Source organism: Micromesistius poutassou (assembly GCF_964030765.1).
Source record: "Micromesistius poutassou genome assembly, chromosome: 2".
NCBI lineage: Eukaryota > Metazoa > Chordata > Actinopteri > Gadiformes > Gadidae > Micromesistius > Micromesistius poutassou.
The window spans coordinates 4,408,433-4,429,676 of NC_140272.1; the positions used below are offsets into that span (position 1 = coordinate 4,408,433).

The 21,244-nt window shown below is 46.8% G+C and overlaps 2 protein-coding genes and 1 non-coding gene across 3 annotated transcripts in view; 2 read left to right on the forward strand and 1 right to left on the reverse strand.

The window, feature by feature from the left end:
• Nucleotides 1–8,504: 8,504 nt before the first annotated feature.
• On the forward strand, nucleotides 8,505–11,246 carry LOC311339291 (guanylin; the record flags this gene model as incomplete). Its single annotated transcript, XM_084464674.1, has 3 exons — nucleotides 8,505–8,579; nucleotides 9,102–9,288; nucleotides 11,176–11,246. 3 exons carry the CDS (start codon nucleotides 8,505–8,507, stop codon nucleotides 11,244–11,246), a joined length of 333 nt encoding a protein of 110 aa, XP_084320800.1.
• A 1,522-nt stretch (nucleotides 11,247–12,768) lies between these two features.
• Nucleotides 12,769–12,840, forward strand: AC3HAE_009373 (transfer RNA proline (anticodon AGG)). The gene has a single exon. It is a non-coding gene; the product is annotated as a tRNA-Pro (tRNA).
• Nucleotides 12,841–13,432: 592 nt separating this feature from the next.
• The window catches only part of LOC311339296 (semaphorin-3D-like), a 48,074-nt gene continuing 40,262 nt past the window's right edge, over nucleotides 13,433–21,244 (reverse strand). Inside the window, exons 8-13 of the mRNA XM_084464678.1 lie at nucleotides 20,702–20,790; nucleotides 18,101–18,142; nucleotides 17,702–17,859; nucleotides 17,026–17,090; nucleotides 16,579–16,745; nucleotides 13,433–16,178 (exon numbers count right to left, since the gene is read on the reverse strand). Of these exons, the coding sequence (XP_084320804.1) occupies nucleotides 15,666–16,178; nucleotides 16,579–16,745; nucleotides 17,026–17,090; nucleotides 17,702–17,859; nucleotides 18,101–18,142; nucleotides 20,702–20,790 (1,034 nt within the window). The 3' untranslated portion in view covers nucleotides 13,433–15,665. The remainder of the gene's footprint in view (nucleotides 16,179–16,578; nucleotides 16,746–17,025; nucleotides 17,091–17,701; nucleotides 17,860–18,100; nucleotides 18,143–20,701; nucleotides 20,791–21,244) is intronic.

Consider the following 21,244-nt stretch of genomic DNA (forward strand, 5'->3'; position numbering starts at 1 on the left):
ATCTTCAAAGAAGGAACACAAATCTTTCTGTGTGCCACACTGCTGGTTTCTCATAGGACATTCCTTTTTCATCTCTTTACTGGAGATGGCCGACAGGAACCATAGAGGGGTCAAGAACATAGAATGAAGAGGGATGGGAACTAACGATGTGAGGGATGGGAACTAACCATAGAGGGGATGGGAACTAACAATGTGAGGGATGGGAACTAATCGAGGGATGGGAACATATAATAAATGGGGACAGGAACACAGAATATAGGGGGACAGGAACACAGAATATAGGGGGACAGGAACACATAATATAGGGGGACAGGAACACAGAATATAGGGGGACAGGAACACATAATATAGGGGGACAGGAACACAGAATAGAGGACAGTAACACAGAATATAGGGGGACAGGAACACAGAATATAGGGGGATAGTAACATGTAATAAAGGGGGATGCAAACATATGATGGAGGGGATGGGAACCACAAAGGGCATCAAAACCAATAACGTAGTATGACATCGGTCGCCCAGGAGAAAAACTAACAAACAAGCAGAGGCTGATTTGTTATTTTATTACTTTACTCTTTATTGATTTATTTGGACACTGGTAAATTAAACGCTGGGTAGACTCCTAGAATGTAGACGTGCAGACCCTGGGTGGGAGCTGAACATAAAGCTCTCTTTATGACTTTATGATCCACACTGTATGTCAGGAGGTACAATATTTCCTCTTCTCTGGGACCAGGACAATAAAGACCAGCAGACTGACGTCCAGGTTTACAACCCTGGGAACCTGGCCACGTTGCCTAGAAACCAAGTGAAAGCCTTCCTCTGAAGTGATGGGAAGAGCAGGATGCGTCTCTAATTGGGGCCAATTAGTTCAAGCCTTTTTCCTCATCTTGGAGAATGATATTAAGCTGACCTCGAAAACCCCATTCACAAGTCATTAAGCATTCAATTATAGCGTTACATTTAACAATACATTGTATGGTATTTCATTATAGCATGTTAATGCATAGCATGACATTATAAGGTTACATTTTAGCAATACATTTCATAGCATTTAGTTTTATAGCATTTCATTGTAGCATTACATTTGATAGCATTACATTTCAGCATTACATTAGGAGGGTTGCCAACTTTGGGTTTTTGGCTGGAGTGAGACTCTGACCGAATTGGGATCAACTGGGATCATCGATCAGAGAATACTGCTGTGAGAACGTTGTAAGGGGATGTCTTAAACTCCTCCCCTTTCATTAAAAACAATACGCTGTGGTCTAGTCTAGTCATCAACAGAAAATTCACGGGAGTGTTTTTTTTTTTTGGCGTGACATTTGTTGCGTGTGCGTGACAGCGTGAGATTGATGCTGAAAGTGTGAGTGTCACGCCAGATGCGTGAGAGTTGGCAACCCTGCATTAGTATTACATTTTAGCACAAAGCATTTCTTGCATTATTGCGTTATATTTTAGCATGACATCATAGCATGACACAAGCGTCGAGGCAGTGTCATTACGGAGGCTGGGTGGTGGATGACATCAGGACTCGAGACACTTAAGGGTTCTTAACAGCCTCTGAGGAGACAGTTAAGGGCTCTTAAGCCTCAGAGGAGCAGATAAGGAAACGTTTCATCAGGAGCAGTAGCAAACTAAACTAAGGCACATGCCCTGTTTATAAGCCTGTCTTTAAATTACCCTTTCGGTTGTATAACCACACTATCCCGCTTAAAGCTAATTTAAAGTGCAAAGTGACAACAGCTTCAGCTTCAGATGAACGGTCAAAAATGTATTTCTCCTGTGACTCACACACACACACACACACACACACACACACACACACACACACACACACACACACACACACATAAAAAAGGCTTGCATGACTTTTTTATGTGAGTAATGATATTTTGTGGGATTTTGATTTGATGTAAACACTGTGTGTGTGTGTGTGTGTGTGTGTGTTATTAAAGCTCACAAGACAGTGCACACGTAGCACAAGGGAACCGGGTTTCTGTTTATGAATATTGTGCTTAGGTTGTGCGTACGGGGACCAGTTTACTGTCCACACCCGTCAACTCCCATGACTCAAACAGGCTTCTAGGAACGACCAGAATGACCTGGAATACACCTTCAATGGATTTGTCTGAATCATGAGTTCTTGTTTTATTATTTACAATGAATATGGGAAAGTAAAACAATTGCAAAAGTGCCGAGAAAGACTCAATAACATTTAAAACCAGCAGCAGCTTGGGTTTTAATGTTGGCAGATTCAGTGCAAACAAACATTGGGACTGAAAGATGCATGACTAAAAAATGTACATTTGATGACGTATTAAGGCTATGATCACAGAGGCATGGATTAATGGAAATAATCTATCTATATATATATATATATATAAGCTGACCGCGAAAACCACTTTATATATATATATATATATATCTTCCGGTTGTGGAGAGCCACAACAGAGATTTGTATAGTTTTTTCTTTCCCTCTGAAATGTCACAGCTTTGTACACATCCATGGCTGCTCTGCTCATCTCCCTTTGTCCCAGGGAGGTCATGCAGAGCTCAGACTCAGGTAGGGGACAAACTGGTAGTGGTGAGGTGATAGAGGTTCCCTCTAGACAGAGCACTGGTCTTGTAGAATATAACACTAAAGAGGGAATATAATAACCCTGCTTATGAAATAGAAGGCCATGTTTTAAATGTATATACATTTAATTGATATACAAAATGTATTCGATGTCTGCTTCTTTTTGAGTTCTTCCTGAGTCCTTTTCAAGTTTTAAAATGAGAGCATGCTTTAATCCAATATATTCCTTAATTTCTAAATACTGAATAACTTTTTGATAAGATTTGATAGATTTTTTATTACTGCAGATTGAAAAAGACAACAACACAAAAAACACAAAAATAAGTGAAAAGCGTTTGAATTCCCATTAGGCTAGCGAAATGAAGGAAAGCCCTTATTTGGATTCAGCTCAACATGCACACAATAGACTCAATTGATCCAAGGGAGGTGTGCCTGTCATATCTGCCAGCCAATAAACAATCCAGACAGATTTACGACACCTTGCTCGCTGCAAAGGTCAGCCCCTTTTACAACAGGCTGGAGGCCTTAATCACCCAATCAGCCTCAAGCCTGTTCTCTCTACGAATGAAGACATTGATATGAACCAAAGTGTTGGGAAAGACTGCCCTGGAGTAAGTGCTTCTAGTGACATTGTTGATGCTGACCTACTAAACCACACCCACATCCCTACCTTCAGCCAATAGCTGCTTCTGAGGGTGAGGGGGAGGTGGTAGCTCAGCAGGCAGAGCGGGTCGGCAAGTTCGATCCCCGGATTCTCCTAGCTAGTGTTGGGGTGTTCCTGAGCAAGGCACATAACTGCTCCCCCCGACCAGCCGGCTTTCACCTTGCATGGTCCACTACGCCGTTGGTATGCGCGTGTGTGTGTGAAAGGTTGCGTATCGCTTTGGATAAAAGCGTCGCTGTCACATAAAATGCCGTCGTTGTCAAAGACAGGTTGGTTGTTTCATTCAACCTAGCAACAATGCTTTACCCTCAAATCCCTTTAAACAATGAGTATACTTACCTTCAGATATATTAAATGCATTGAAAACCATCCTTAAAGTTATGACAAAGTAATCTTGGAGGACATTCAGTTAATCTCTAAAAAAAAACTATGCACCACCACCTTTTGTATAAACAACAGAATTTCTTATTTACAAGAACATCTTCACTTTGCTTCTCTTATCGGTGGAATTGAATAACCTTAATGTCCTTCACCGCACTCTGTAGGCGAGCAGTTTGAGCTGGCTCAGAGTTATCACACACACACTCACACGATGTGCTCATCACTATTTTCGCCCTTGATTCACCCGAATATTGCAATCACCACCCACAGCGACATCCATACACAGTGTGTTATGTAAGGCCCTGCCCTGCCTGGATAAAGACAACACCATCTGTGATGACAGATTGTGCAGCAGACTAATTTGAAAATATTATTGGATGCTGGTGTTAGAGATTGCAACGTGAACCAAGGCTTCGCAGATTTTCTATAGCTGTGAAATGCAACTCTTTCAAACAATGCCCGGGCTCTTGTGTGGCCTTATCACAGGTGCCCTTTCAGTCACAAAGCCGGCCAAGTTAACGTTTAACCAGAGGGGTTAACCTTTCTTCCTGTTGTGGACTTGCAGAGGCGGGGGTAAGTAGGCAGGGCCCTGTTATACTAACAACAATTATATAATAATAATAATAATAATAATAATAACAACACAACTTTTGGCGGGTCAGAGTACTATCTATGATTTCCATTTTATTGCGTAATAAAACACGACTAATTAACCCATGGGAAAGCCACGCAGATCGCTTTGGATATGTGACGTCACTCGTCAGATGACCCTCCGTCCTGTTTAAAAGCAGGGGATGGAAAGGGAGGCAGAGCAGAGATCCAGAGGAGCATCTTCTGAACGCACCACCCCGCAAGAGAAGCAGTACAAGTGACAAGGAAGCTCCACCACTCCAGCCATCACCATGAAGACCACGGCTCCAGCTGTTGCTATGCTTCTCCTGATCCTGGCTCTGAACTCTGGGACCTCCGAGGCGGTGCAGGTCCAGGTACGTCTGCTCTACCTGACGCTGGTTCCACTTTCAGGCCTCATCCTCACTCTTATTTAACAAGGCACCGACCGGGGACACGGTCACCATGCCTGGGTCTGTAACACTAAAATGAGTATTGAGTTGTGAGTATGATGAGTAATATGAGGATATATATATATATATGTATATATATATATATATATATATATATATATGAGTATATGTCTGGTATTATTCATGCTTTTAAAACATCTAGTGTTTACGATATATTATCACTGAAGGGAGTGATGGAATCTGACCGTGGCCCCAGTGAATGAACTGGATGAGAGTGAATGAACATGGCTGCACCACGTTGTGACTCCTACAGACAACGAGAGCATCTAATATAACGACGCCTCTAAACGGCTCTCTTGTGTCGTAGGTGGAAGGGCTGACCTTCTCCCTGGAGGACGTGCGGATGCTCCAGAGGCTGACCAAGACCCCGAGGGAGGCGGGAAGTGTGAGCCCCAGACTGAGGGCCAGCTCGTGGCAGGTGTGCTCACACCCAGCCCTCCCCAGGCCCTTCCAGGCCCTCTGCGACCAGCACAACAACGCTTCCCCCTCGCTGCTTGGCTTGAGTGAGTCCCCACGCTGCTGTCCTACCGGTCAAATAAAGAACGGGCATGTGGTCGTAGTGTTATCTTCAGCCCATCGTATCGTATACAGGTGTTAGGACCCACCTCTATCCAAAGCTGCCAACAACTCTTACAGATACTCAAAAGGTTTTTTGGGTATCTGTAAGTTTTTTGGTATCTGTAAGGGTAGGCTCCCTGCCAAAACCTTTTGGCAGGGAGCCCCCTATCCACTACCCTCGGGTTCAGTTGTTTATTTTCTGACTTGTCCTTCTGCTCTCTCTCCGATCGCTAGGTATGATGCCTATGGATGTCTGTGAGATCTGCGCCTACGCTGCCTGCACTGGATGTTAAATTCAACGCACCCAAACTCTAGTGAAGTGGACAGCGGCAGCCATCTTTACACAATTGATTGTTTTGAACTGCGTCCGCATCTTTCCATGCTGGTGGTTGTTTTTTTTGCCTTTTTGAGGGGATGTTCAGCATTCTTGTTATGTAAGGGTTGGACTTGGGATTTTTGTCTTCAGAAAGGGGTTTAAATATTTCGGTAGCTTCCAAGGAACTGTTACTTAGCAGCATGAATAGCACTTTTCCTTCCTGATAAGTTCCTATGTTGTCAAATTTTGGACTACATTGTGTTTTTGTTAGCTTAATTTCTCTCTTGCCAAACTATTAAGACGTATTTAATGTAAAATGCTTTTTGTATGAATATTTGAATAAAATTATGCACTGCATTATATAAAATGGTTTCCTATAATTTAAAGATTAAATCAAGCTGCCAATTTATCCAAGAATGACATATATAATATAAATTATACATTAGCATTTCCTTAATGCCTAGCAACGAGCCATGTGAGTCGCACTTCACCCTGAAGTCCGTTAGTAATAACCTTGTACGTTAACAAAAATAGATTGAGTGCAATGAGCAGAATGCAGCAGGCTCAGGCTCGGTATGAAGGAGAGCAGAAACGTCCCCAAGACGGAATTAAAGGGGATAATAATGGAATTAAAGGGGATAATAACTGAAGACTATACCGCCTGTTGATTTCCAGGCCTTGCAGAATGTGCAAGTAGCATACTTTGCAGATCAGACTTAGCCCCAAGTTGGCTGGTACCTGAAAGTGGGAGGGGCCACAGCCACAGGTGGGAGGGGCCACAGCCAGTGGGGAGATGCGTGTCTCTTCCTACATTTGATTGGTTCACAAAGTTTTCCAAAATCTCCACTCTGGCCGGAGTTTTTGGAAAGAATCGTTTACAGATGCAAATTCTCAGTTTGTGTGTAATAGAAGGGCACAAATGAAGGGAAATGCCTCAGTTTTTTCAAAATAACCATGTATGTGTAAACCGGGTCTAAACCAGCCATCATCACACAAACCGGTTTTCCAACATCTGCATCCTGTGTGCTTGTCTAGAGGTGCCCAGACCAAAGTCACCTAGCTGGAGTGTGGTGGCCACCTAAAGCTGGTAGCATGGGCATTGTTACAACCATTGGCAACAACCATGAACTCAAAACATTGAGTCAAGTCTTTCCCTGGTTCACACAAAAACCTTAAACCTCAAAAGAAGGGCAGATCAACTGTGCCAGCTTGACTGATCAACAGGTCACTACTATCACTGCGGTGGTTGTCTTGAATATTATGGGTAGAGTAGAGAGTAGAGAATATGCTGCCCAGCTGCCGAGTCCTTTCATGGCTTACCGTTGTATTGCATAATTCCAGCTCAGAATGAGGCCACACCTCCATGTCCCTCCAACGTAGCCAGTTCACACTCCGCTAGCTGATTATTTAGACTGCTTAGATAAGATTAAACATGAAAATAAAGAGTGTTGCTATGAGTCATGAATGAGAGGCGTGTTTCTCAGCCCCTGTCTAGTTGAGGGTTGTGTACCGGGGCATGGGGTTCAGCCTTGCCTTTCCAAGGCGGATGTCCCCTCTGTTGGAGATTGCCATGATGACTCGTGGGTGAGTGACAACACAGGCAGACAGGAAGGAGTGGGTAGGGGAGTGGGTTGCCTCACAATCACCCATCCATACGCACATTGCCAACCTTGAGCTCTCAGACATAGGGAGAGTTTCATAAACAAAATGAATGATCACTACATTTCCTGCCTTCTAGTACATTTCAATGGTCTGAAGCACAAAATAAGAAGTTTGAAATCGTTCAAGTCAGACTGATTTGTCCCTGGGGACTCTGCACACCTGATGGTGCATTGAGTTATCAATGTGCACAGGTTAAACCAGCCATCATCCCTCACACTTGAGATCTCCTTCACCAGGTCATGTGTCATTGTCTACAAACATATACGATAAACCGGTCTTCCATCATCATCCCCCTGCGTCCTTGTGTAAACTCGAGGCGCCCACTTAAAGCCGCCGAGGTGGCTGCCCCATTCCACCCAAGGGTTAGGGTTAACCCTGCTAAATGTCCTTATCCACTGCCAGACAATGATGGATGGATCAATGAATGTATGAATGAATGTGAGTAGATAAATTAATGGATCATATATAGACAGATGTACGGATGGACAGACCAATGAATGTCACATTCGTACAAAATTCTGTCTCTTAAACAGTCGTCATTTGCGAGTGTTTGAAGTGGAGATGTTAAGAGATCAAAAATACATTAAAGATTATCAAAGTTGTATATCTGAATTTGTTATAGTTTGTGGTTCATTGTGTTTCAAACCATAGCAAAGTGTCATAATGTCAGACTCATACATTGCAGGGTCCCACTAAGATGTTGGTTAGTTTAAAATAGAATTAGCTCCAACATAATGTTCATTCTTAGAAAGGTACCTACCGCATCTTTCTAGGAACACCATCAAACAACAAACATCCGATAACCGATAACAGATGTATGGGAGTCTGAAAATGCCACTACGCTCACAAAAAAACATAAATACACCCCATAAAGTCCCATTTCAATGCTCCACTCCTCTCTGCAGTGGTGTGATCCCAGACATGCCATTATCCTCTGCAAACATCGCTGACCTACTGCTATCAGGGAGGTTCCCTTATTGGACATGCCAGAGATTGATCTACGGGCCTGATGATGAGGAAGGGGCGACGGAGACTGGGCTTTATGGGCGATGTGGGGGGGGGATTGTAAACAAGGAAAAGAGGATCTTATCCTGGGTTGTGCGTAGTTGGGTCGGGCTGGTTAATGAACGACAGCTAATCCCCAGAGCCGCCTCACTCTATAAGAAGGGGAGCCGGAGGGGACAGAGTAGTCACACAGCAACCTGATCTCAAGCCTGCTTTTACTCTTCACATTTCACCAGATCTTCACCTTGCCTGAACATGAGAGCTGTGCAGAGTCTGATGCTGGTGTTGGCTGTTTGCAGCGTGAGCGGAGCCGTTGGTGTCCAGGTGAAGGTGAGTTGTTGATATTAGCCTGGCTGGAGGGGGACTTTGGGTGTGTGTGTGTGTGTGTGTGTGTGTGTGTGTGTGTGTGTGTGTGTGCGTGTGTGTGTGTGTGTGTGCTCATGTAAGGGGGGGGATGTTTATGGGAATGGGATGTGGATGTGGCGTGTGGCGTGGGGAGGGGCATGTGACTGTGTGTGTGTGTGTGTGTGTGTGTGTGTGTGTGTGTGTGTGTGTGTGTAATCACGTGTGTGTGTGTGTGTGTGTGTGTGTGTATCTGACGTGACAATGAGAGTCATTCAACAAACCGATTACATAATTTGCAATAAACAAACTTGCGGGAGTTACTTTTATGCATCACATGCTCTATTAATGCAACAATAACGTCACCTTCTATAACCACTATTGTACTCAATGCTCTCGAATAAAAACAAAGGTTCCAGAAGATTCTTTCCCCACCCCAGTGATCCAGACGGCCTCTGAACACAACCCACTATCAGAGAGAGTGTGACGCTGGTTCCTCTGTGTCTGCAGGACGGGGACTTGAGCTTCCCTCTCCAGGCCGTGGAGACCCTGAGGGGCCTGATGGACCTCGAGGGTCCGGTCTCCCCTCACCTCAGCAGGACCAGCCTGGCTGTGGTCTGTCAGAACCGAAACATGCCCCAGGTCTTCCAGCCCGTGTGCCAGGAGAGTGGAGCGGCCCTGAGGCTGTCCAGAATCGGTGAGAGACCAACGAGAAGAACGCCTTTAGAACCAAAGGGATCCCTTTAGAACCAAAGGGATCCCTTTAGAACCAAAGGATCCCTTTAGAACCAAAGGATCCCTTTAGAACCAAAGGGATCCCTTTAGAACCAAAGAGATCCTATAGACCAGGGGGGACCAGGAGGGATCCCATAGACCAGGAGGGATCCTATAGACCAGGAGGGACCAGGAGGGATCCCATAGACCAGGAGGGATCCCATAGACCAGGAGGGATCCCATAGACCAGGAGGGACCAGGAGGGATCCCATAGACCAGGAGGGATCCCATAGACCAGGAGGGACCAGGAGGGATCCCATAGACCAGGAGGGATCCCATAGACCAGGAGGGATCCTATAGACCAGGAGGGACCAGGAGGGATCCCATAGACCAGGAGGGATCCCATAGACCAGGAGGGATCCCATAGACCAGGAGGGACCAGGAGGGATCCCATAGACCAGGAGGGATCCCATAGACCAGGAGGGACCAGGAGGGATCCCATAGACCAGGAGGGATCCCATAGACCAGGAGGGATCCTATAGACCAGGAGGGACCAGGAGGGATCCCATAGACCAGGAGGGATCCCATAGACCAGGAGGGACCAGGAGGGATCCCATAGACCAGGAGGGATCCTATAGACCAGGAGGGACCAGGAGGGATCCCATAGACCAGGAGGGATCCTATAGACCAGGAGGGATCCTATAGACCAGGAGGGATCCTATAGACCAGGAGGGACCAGGAGGGATCCCATAGACCAGGAGGGATCCCATAGACCAGGAGGGATCCCATAGACCAGGAGGGATCCCATGGACCAGGAGGGATCCCATAGACCAGGAGGGATCCTATAGACCAGGAGGGACCAGGAGGGATCCCATAGACCAGGAGGGATCCTATAGACCAGGAGGGATCCTATAGACCAGGAGGGATCCTATAGACCAGGAGGGACCAGGAGGGATCCCATAGACCAGGAGGGATCCCATAGACCAGGAGGGATCCCATAGACCAGGAGGGATCCCATGGACCAGGAGGGATCCCATGGACCAGGAGGGATCCCATAGACCAGGAGGGATCCTATAGACCAGGAGGGACCAGGAGGGATCCCATAGACCAGAGGGATTCCATAGATCTGTGGACTGGGGATTATCTGGATTTGAAGTTTTTGCTAATATACGTTGTGTTTGTCTTTGGTTTATCTTAACTTCTCATTAATTACCACAAAATACAAAAATACAAAATACAATAGATCACATTTTCAAAATCGGATCTTTTCATTTATTCAAAACATTTTTAACAATAATTGCATTTAGAAATATAGTTCACATGCGTGAACAGACAAACAACAAAAACAAAAAGAGTTATTTAGATACTAATGATGTTTAACTGATGTAAAGAACAGTAACCACACGTTGTTACTGATAGATAATAGAGGAAAATAGATCAACTTCAAGTTAGGGTTTATCAGAGAGAACTTATGATAGCAAACAAACACACACACACACACACACACACACACACCCCGAGACACCCACACCCACCCACACACCCACACACACACACACACACACACACACACACCCACACACACACACACACACACACACACACACACACACACACACACACACACACACACACCCATACTCGCTCTATCTCTCTCTATCTCTATCACAGCTGTGACTCGCTCTATCTCAGAACTACGAGTGGGAAGGTTTATACTGCGACCAAAAGGGGGCGTGCCTCCGTATGGGCGGGCGTACCGTACAAATGGACAGCACACACTCTTGCTTGCCCCCCCGCCCCCTCAATAGACACTGACACGGAGGCGGTCTGTACTGTTTATTCACCCTCCCTGTTGTCCGCTACATTCTAGTGAGCGTCCTGAACTTCAGGGACGCCTGTGACATCTGCGCCAACCCGGCCTGCTACGGCTGCCTGCAGTGAGGGGCCCGAGACGGCCGGGGCCTCAGTGGGGGGGCTGCCACCACCTTCAATATCTCACAGCCGTCATCTTCTTCACCCCATCCCACATGGCCGCCTGGCCCTGCCGCCGGCCGTGTGCCAGAGGCTCATTGGTCAACGCCTTGTTACTGTTTTTCTCTTGATTTTATTTATTGGCTACAGAATAATATTACGGTTGTGTAAAACTTTCTCTGTTCCTTCCTGGTCTTCCTTGTGTGTTGATTACAACAATACAGTCTGCGTTTTTTTTATAATTATTTATCTAAAAATCGATTAAAAAACTGTTCATCGATATCGACTGTTGGTGTGGACCGGGTCTGTGTATGGTCCATGTACGAAGTATAATTCATTTACAGTTGTTCACGTTGTATAATGAAACAGGCCAGTTTAGGGGGTATTTCCTAATTTCATTGTCCGAGACGTGCAATGCAATTCAGCGCGCCAAAGCGTCAGCTTGTTCCATTATCCAAGTTGTACAATGATATTTGAACAAGGAAGTCGAGAGCCGGAAACAGAGACAGCTCGCCTTCAAAGTAAAGCTCGCCTTAGAAGTAAAAGTCGTGCGTTTTGAAGCGTGAATTTAATTTAAGGAGAGCCAAACTAAATAAATAAACAAATAGCCTAAATAATGAACATAATTCATAACTGTTATACAGTCATATTTCTGCCACTTTCCCACAACTGATTGTGAATAAATTGCCAATGGGCGCCAACACTGGAATTATTATAGAGCGCTGTGATTCATGTATGCATGTAATGATTCATTTATATATTCACAGTGGTGGAGCCAGACTTTTTTTCAAGGGGTGGCAAGGGGGGGGGGCAATCAGGTTCCAGGGGTAGCCGGGGTGGCAACGTTACTTTGGAACGTTAAAGGTTATATAGTGTTGCGACCTGTGATGAGTCTGACTGGTAGAAAGAGTTGATTTACCTTGACTTTATTGCTGGCTCTGCTATCCGATGTAAAAATCCTTAAAGTGTATTTACCGTTCTCTCTCTTAACTAGGCTACATAAATAAAATTTAAATATATATATTTTTGGTGGATTATCCTCTGGCCTGTATAATAACAAAATGAATGCCGTGGTAAGTAAAGAGCAATACAACAAAATCAGACACGCCAATATTCGATCTTCCGATCCAACACAGTCTCACTCCGAGAACGTCAAATCCCGACTAGTGGCAAGGGCACTTTAGCGTCAGTCACTGACGGGAAAGGTACCCTTTGGCGCCTCCTGCAGACGGAAAAGGGATTCAATTCACTACAATGTAATGCCATGCCGTCCGGGGCTCATGGACGACGCCATCTCTTTCTCCGTCGGCAGGTGGCGCTGCAGCCCCGCGTGAGGAGCAACGGGTCGCAAACGAAACCATTGAGGCGAGCATCGTGAATGAGAGTTGTAGGCTATTTATACACCGAATTTTGCTTTTGCGATAAAAAAAAATCATCTACGAATATGATCCAAATATGTGAGGAATAACACTATAACAGTACGATTAGATATGGCTCGTTGGTCTAGGGGTATGATTCTCGCTTAGGGTGCGAGAGGTCCCGGGTTCAAATCCCGGACGAGCCCACATTTATATTCCGATCGGTAAATTCATAGATGAGCATTCCATGCGTCAACTTATTATCGACCATCGTGTCATCGATAACACAGTAGTAGCCTTTATCAGCAGTATAGGTGGAAGTCAGTGGTCACCCAAAGACGCTTCCCACGCAAAAACAATACAAATCGTTCACTCATATAAATATGAAATATGAAACAAAGTCTCTCACGCACAAAACATTTCAGATGTCACAGTCCTATGCTTATATTTACATATTTAAAGATAAGAACATTAATATAGGAAATAGTGTAGGGAACATAAAAAGCGACTGCTTCTGAGGCAAAGTGAGTGATTTATGCTTGCATCTCTACTCCTGTTCACGGGACATGCTCAACACTTTGCCAAACTACACTAAAGGCATTCTCTCAGTTTTGGAACCATGAACCTTTATGGGTCAACGCAGGTGTCATCCGCCTGGTTTCATAAAGAAAAGGTGTGTGTGTGTGTGTGTGTGTGTGTGTGTGTGTGTGTGTGTGTATGTGTGTTTTAACAACTAGATTAACAAACTACAATCATTTTTAGTCTTTCTTCTTTTTATTAAAGTTGTACATCATACCGCCGACTCACGAATACCTTGATAACCAGAACTTCTCACAAATGATGAGATTGTTGTGTCGTTAAATAACAAACTACTGTAAATATGTTTGAAAACAGATACAAGTACTCAAGTTTATATAAAGACATCCAAAATGCTATTTCACACAACATAGTTACACTAGCAAAATTATGGAAAGGAAAACCTATCAAAAATAGAGTTCTTTAATATACACTAACGTGACTATCCATTATAAGTAATACATTACATGTTAATAGGCTATACATGATGCATTGTCAAGCAAAAGATCATTTTTCTATGTTGTGCTCTGACCTGTGTAGGCTGAACTCTTGCAGGCTCGTGTCGCACAGCGTTTATGTTTGTGCACAAAACCAGCGGCTTTAAATAGAACATGATGTGAAAACGCTCTCTCTTCCCTCGCATACGGTTCGTTTGACTTAACTTACAACAAGACGTCATCATGTTGACAGAGGAATTTTGATTCAGAGTGGGAGGGGCCATGACATTTCAACCAATGATAACACTGCTGGGCGCTAATCTACTGTAACAGTACACAAGTCTTCTCACTCGTCAATCAAATTCTGAACGATCCAATCGCATCTCTCTCTCACTCTGTCCCACCTTCAGGACCGGTTTTACTAGTGAATGGTGACTAGAACCCATTCCCTAGCTCCACACTCCAACTTTCTCTAACCTCTGAGTAAATACATAGAGGCTCAACAGAGTATGTACTTTATCATGTGCATCATCATCAGAGTAACATCCAACACATCCTGTTGGATAGAAAACAGAAGCTTGTCCTTGTTTTTGTTGCTGTTATATATGGCATCTTGTACGAACATATCTGATGATACAGTGTGTTGGTTTTGTATTCTGTGAGTGTTTTTAAAAGGCACGGCTTCCAACTACTCAGTTCTGTGGACACGTAGGTGGGCGTTCTTACATACGTCATAGTTCTGGCTACATATTTACATGTGGATACATGTTATGTACACTACCGTTAAAACGTTTAGGGTCACCTAGGGAATATCATGTTTTCCATGAAAACTCACACAAGGGTTTTTCTAATCAGCATTTAGCCTTAAACAGTGCTTTCTTTCAAAAATAAGGACATTTCTAAGTGACCCAAAACATTTGAACAGTAGTGTCGGTGAATTATCTCAATGAGCAACCACTGACATAATGGCAGTGGGTTACTGAATGTTTTCAGCTTCAGAGAACACAATTAAAATACTGACAATAAAATGACATTTAAGGATGGATATGACATTAAACAAACATGTCCGAGGCAGAACAAACAACATACAAACAAAGACTTCCCTTTTCAATAGAAAAAGTCCATGGGTCCAAATACTACTGGTAAATATGTTGAATACAGGAGGTGATCTGGTCCATCCCTCCTCGGAGTCAGTCACGGAGCCACTGGACCCAACATGGCCTCCCACTATTAACAGTGAAGCCCTGAACACAATGCATCATGTTCTGGTTGTTATAGACTACTGTGAGGTTTAACATGTCCACTGTACAACAAATTGAGTTTGAAGTAACTGTAAAAGTTAAACCATGTAGAATCAAAAACGCAAGTGGTCACTAAGTTATGTACTTATTGTAATTGTGAATGAAACGAAAGGTGTTTGTTCATGACAGTGATGATAGTTAACAGTGTATCATCAGCGTATAAATTAGCTTGTGTAACCATAGATGGTGACACTAACAGCTCACATTCAGGGGTATTGATAGAAGGGTAGGACTGCAGTAGGCTAGCCCTAGCTACGGTAGGGTGAGATTACAGTATTTTATTGTAAACTCACCTGTGGAATTGTGAGGTTACAGTGGGCCAATCTTAACCATGGACGTGTTATTTAACAGTAGGCTAACCTTAGCCTGGTAGTGCTAGCTTGGCGTATGCTAACCTTAGCTCCGGCTATCGGCAAAATTTAGCCATGGAAGCGTTTACAGTAAGTTAACCTTAATTATGTTTGAATTAGCTTATATAGCTACGGTAACCATGGATGTGTTATTTAACAGTAGGCTAACCTTAACCTGGTAGTGCTAGCTTGGAGTATGCTAACCTTAGCTACGGCTATCTCACAGTAGGCTAAATGTAGCCATGGAAGGAAGGGTACGTTTATTGTAAGTTAACCTTGATTGTGTTTGAATGAGCTAATATAGCTACGGTCCACCCCGTTGGGTGCCTATGGGCCAGGTTGGGGGCGGGGCCTAGAGGAGCGTGGCCTAGAGGGGCCCCCCCGGGGCGTAGTTCCGCCTCACGCGGGCCTTCCTGCTCTCCTGCTTCAGCTTCAGCGCGCGGAGCTTCTGCTGCCGGCGCTTCTCGCGGTACCACAGCTGCTCGCAGTACTCGTCCTGGCTCAGGCTGTTGGAGCCCGCCATCAGCAGGTCCTTGTAGCCCCGGGAGGCCGCCTGCTGCGGGGCCGAGCCCTGGGCCAGCCAGCCGCCCCGGGCCTGGGGGTGGTGGAGGTGAGGCCCGGGGCCCCCGCGTGGCAGGGGGAGGGTGGGCGTGAGGAGGGGGTCCTGGTTGCGGTGGTGCAGCCGCCCCCCCGGGGAGAGCCGGGCCCCCGGGGAGAGCAGGCTGCGCTGGGGGATGACGTGGAGCTGGTAGCGCGCCAGCACCTGGCTGTACGAGTGCTCATGGGCGGTGCAGGTGTAGACGCCCGCGTCGCTGAGCTCCAGGCGTTGGACCAGCAGCCCTCGTTTGATGGAGTGGGAGCGGTCGTCGTCGTAGGGAAGCTGAGAGGAGAGAGGGAGAGAGAGAGAGAGAGACAGAGAGAGACAGAGAGAGGAACAGGTGGGGGAGGAGAGAGAGATAGAGAGAGAGAGAGAGAGAGAGAGAGAGAAAGAGAGATAGAGAGAGAGAGGGAGAGGAGAATAAAGAGAGAGAGAGAGAGAGAGAGAGAGAGAGAGAGACAGAGAGAGGAACAGGTGGATGACGTAGGAGAAGAGAGAGTCAAAATGTTGATACAGAAATGTATAGAGCTTAAACTAGACATATACTTTGTTATTTTGTCTTTAGTTTTTTAATATGTATTAAATAACTATTAATAATGAACAAGAAAGGAATAAAGATCAGTAACAAAGCTTCCTCCCTCTGTATCCCCCCCTCCATCCAGACAGACAGGTGTGGTCTCACCTGTCTCTCCCCCTGTCCGGGTCTGCTGTTCTGGGGGTTGTTGGGCTGGGGGTCCGTGCTGCGGACGGTCCAGCGGAGCGCCCCCTGCGGGGTCCTGGCCTCACACTCCAGGAAGGAGGAGTTCCCCTCCACGCCGTACAGGACCTTGGTCTCCACGGAGTCCGACTCTGACAACAACAACAACCACAACAACAACAGGATGGTTAGTGTCACCGCCCACACGCTGAGTCTTGATTCTGAGTCCTCTTCTACCTCCTCCGCACTCAGTGTTGCCAGATTGGGCCAGATTAGTCGCAAAGCAACTCCCACTACTGCCAGTTAAAGTATGAATGATTATTAATGACTGATTATGAACGACTGATTATGAATGAGTTATTATGAATGAGTGAATATGAGTGAGTCATTATGAATGAGTGATTATGAACGAGTGATTAGAGTCCTCCTCACGGTTGTCTGGCAGGGGACACTGACTCCATGGGTCTCCATGCTTCACATCCTGTCTCCTGGATCGCCTGGTGAACGCACGTACACACACACACACACACACACACACACACACACACACACACACACACACACACACACACACACACACACGCATGCAGACGTGCACACACATGCACACAAACATACACACATACAAAGACGCACACAAACACACATTTGTTACAATACCGCCAATATAGTGTACGTGCCATGTTATGCTGTTATGCTGTTAGACATGTTATGTCTGTCTGTCCCCCCCCTCCTCTCTCTCCCCCTGCCTGTCTCCCTCCCTCTGCCCTCCTCTCTCTCTCCCCCCCCATCTTTGCCTCTCCCAGGAGCAGTCGGGGTCTCTGGCCATGTCTCCCTCCCTCTCCCTCCCTCTCCCCCTCCCTCCCCCCTGCCTGTCTCCCTCCCTCTCCCCCCCTCTCCCCCCTGCCTGTCTCCCTCCCTCTCCCCCCCTCTCCCCCACTGACCTGCGGCTGGAGGGGAGGGTTCGGGAGCAGGCCTGCCAGTCCCAGGAGCAGTAGAGGTCTCTGGCCATGTCTCCCTCCCTCTTGCCCCCTCCTCCCTCCCTCTCTCCCCCCCTCCCGCCCCTCCCTCCCTCCCTCCCTCCCCTCCCCCTGCCCCTCCCTCTGACCTGCGGCTGGAGGGGAGGGTGCGGGAGCAGGCCTGGCCGTCCCAGGAGCAGTAGGGGTCTCTGGCCAGGCAGCAGGCCGGGCAGTCCTCTCCGTAGCGGCTGCAGCGGTGGACCCCCAGCTGAACCACGCCCTGGGTACTGGAGACGTACAGCTGACGCTGGGGGGGAGGGGGAGGCAGGGGGGAGGGGGGAGACAGAGAGAGGAGAGGGGGGAGACATGGGAAGAGACAGGTGGGGAGGGGGGGAGACATAGAGAGGAGAGGGGAGAGACAGATATAGAGAACCATTCATTACCATGAAACTAGAATTTGTATTTCTCTGAGGAAAAAGACAGAGCGATAACAGCCAGATGGAGAGACAGGCAGACAGACAGACAGAAAGACAGACAGCTTTTCTTACCCTCTTGCTTGACATCTGCATACTTAGGATGGGTGACGGGGTCTGTGGAGGAAGAAACAACATGAAGAAGTGTTCAAACTAAATGTTTTCAGCGTTTGTGTTTTGACAAATGATGTATTAGCTCTGTATGAAATCCTTTGCACCAGACGTGAGTTCCACCTGTGACCTACAGGTGGTGCTGTTGCTCGCCTTAAGGTCTGACAGAGACGCGCTCTGAAGGCTGTGTTCCCTTCAGTCGTAAGATAATAAACAGTCAGCTCATGAGCGGCAAGAGAAAAAAGGAAGACAGACTGACTGAGATAGAGAGAGCAAGGGCAGAGAAAAAAAGGGAGAGAGAAAGCGTGAGAAAACAACGAGAGAGGGAGATAGTAGGAGCTAAGCTAAGCTAACTACAAACAAACAAACTGACTAACTAACTGACTGAACACCCAGCTGATCACTACTCTGTTGATTAGCTGCTTCTTCCTGTTTCCTGTTTTCCTTACATCGTCCCTTTCCGCTTCGCTTACTCATGACCTCTCTCCTCCTCTCCTATCCTCAAGCCACCCTCACCTCCTTTCCACTCCTCCTCTCTTCTCCACTCCTCTCCTTTTCTCCTCTCCTCATCTTCCCTCCTATCAGCTCCTCTGCTCTCTTCCTCCCCTTTCATCCTTCCCTCCCCTCCTCTCTCTCCTCTCCTCTTCCCCTCTCCACGCCTCCTCTGTCCTCTCCTCACTCCTCTCCCCTCTTTCCCCCCTCCTCTCCTCGCCCTCTCTCTCCCCCCTCCTCTCCTCCCCTCCTCTCTCATCCCCCCTCCCCTCTTCTCTCTCCTCTCTGCTCTTGCCCCTCCTCCCTCCTCTACCCCTCTCTCTCCCCTCCCCTCCTCCTCCCCTCTCTTCCTCTCTCTCTCCCCTCCCCTCTCTTTCCCCTCCCATCCCCTCTCCTCCTCCCCTCTCACTCCCTCCTCTCTCCCTCCCCTCTCTTTCCCCTCCCATCCTCTCTCCTCTTCCCCTCTCTCCTCTCCCCTCTCTCTCCTCTCCTCTCCCCTTTCTCCCCTCCTCTCCTCTCTCATCCTCCTCTCTCTCCCTCTTCTCCCCTCCTTCTTCCCCTCCTCTCTCCTCCTCCCTCTCTCTCCCCTTTCTCTCCCCTCACAGGGCACACAGGGCCCTGGAGATGCTAAAACCAGCGCTCCCACTCCAGCCTCCAGTGGCTCTGGGCCATAGGAGCCCTGTCTCACTGTGGAGGTCGAAGGAGGGGTCAGCTCGTCATGGCCGCCGTCCAGAGCGGACCAGGGGGAGCGGCGCAGGTGTACAGCAGTCCGATAGAGATCTGGGCGATGCGGAACGCACACCAGATGGGGGTCTCATGTGAGGATCCTCGGTTTCATCTCTGAGACAGAGGATGGAGTGGTGGTCGCTGCCAAGTACGGGGAGGACCACCAGGGGCTGGACCACCAGGACTGGACCACCAGGGGGGCCAGCAGGCGTGAACGTGGCTGATCATGAAGGCAGTTTTCAGGGCCAACAGAGGGGAGTCCATCCCCCCTCCGTGCGACTCATCTTTCTGTGGGTCCGGCGCTTTTCACAGTCGTTCACCTCACAGCTAAGCCTGTACTTTAGCGCGTTGATGAGACCTCTTTCAGCATGTGGACATTAGAGCACGGGACGTAGCATGGTCCTTGTTATGTTTTATATATTTTAACATGGTACTTAGCGTGTGGCTGAAGTATTTTAGCATGCTACTTAGCGTGTTGCTGATTTTAGCATGTTGATTGTGTATTAGCATGGTGCCGCTGAGCTAGTTAATGATGTATCAGCAGGGTGCTCAGCAGCGTGCTGATAGGTTAACAGCCTCAGTGTCCTGGGAGGATTAGCGGTTATTAGCTGGGTGAGTTTGATTTATGCTCAAATCGTTCCCGGACCAGCAGGACACTTAGGTGTTATGACTCAAACAGGACTCAAACAGGACTGACGAGCTAGGGGTCGCTAGAATGTGGAGCTAAAATCAGGGATGATGAGGTTGTGTTGTGAGGATGTTAGCCTCATTAGCGCTAAAGGTGACATATTATACCACCAGGGTGTGAGTGTGATTAGCTGTTACAAGCCGTTTTGAAAATGTGCCGCTTCTGACATCACAAGTGGGCGTGTCCACCTAGATGTGTGCTGGATAGATCAGTCTACCAGCCTACCCAGTGGACTGTAGCAAACCGTTGCTCATCTATCCATCATGCATCTACGTGGACACACCCACTTGTGATGTCAGAAGAGGCAGATTTTCAAACGTCTTGTAACGGCAAATCACACCCCCACCTGGTGGTATAATATGTCACCTTTAATATTCAGGCTGTTTACAGAAGTCTTCATTCAGTAGACAGCAGCTGGTCAACAGGCTCACACCCAGAGACTGTACGAAATAGTTGATACCTTAATAACTCGACACCAAGATAAAGTATACACTTAAAGTGCACTTAGAAAGGCGTTGTACAAATGTTTTGTTAAGGGGAATTTCCCAGAAAATCAGAAAGAACTTTGGAAAACCGACTGGACAGTTGAAACGGAGTGTGTGTGTCAAGAGGAAAAAAAAATTGAATGAGGAAACTTTATGGACAGGTGTGAGTCTGACCTGGAACAGGGTGAGTTCTTCCAGAATGATCTCCTCGGCGTGCCAGCTGTCCTTCATCACCGACACCGCCTTCAGCAGCCGGCCGTCGTCTGGGAAACCACAGCAACACCCGTCAGTTAACACACACACATACATGTGTAGAGTACACATACATACACTGTATACACACAAATGTACACACTATACACACACACACACACTCATACACACACACACACACACACACACTGGAACACATACATGAACACACCCACACACACACACACACACACACACAAGAAGACACACATACATGTATAAAGTAAACATACATACACAGTATACACACAGACATACACATTATATACATACAAACACACAGACACACACATGAATACACACACATGAACAGTCACACATAAACACACACAAACACACACACACACACACATGTGGACTCAAACGTGCACACTTTAGAAAGTGTGACATAAGTGTTAGAGAGTGTGATTTACAGGGTTGCGGTTCATCATCTCTGCCAACATCATTATCTGAATGACATCATAG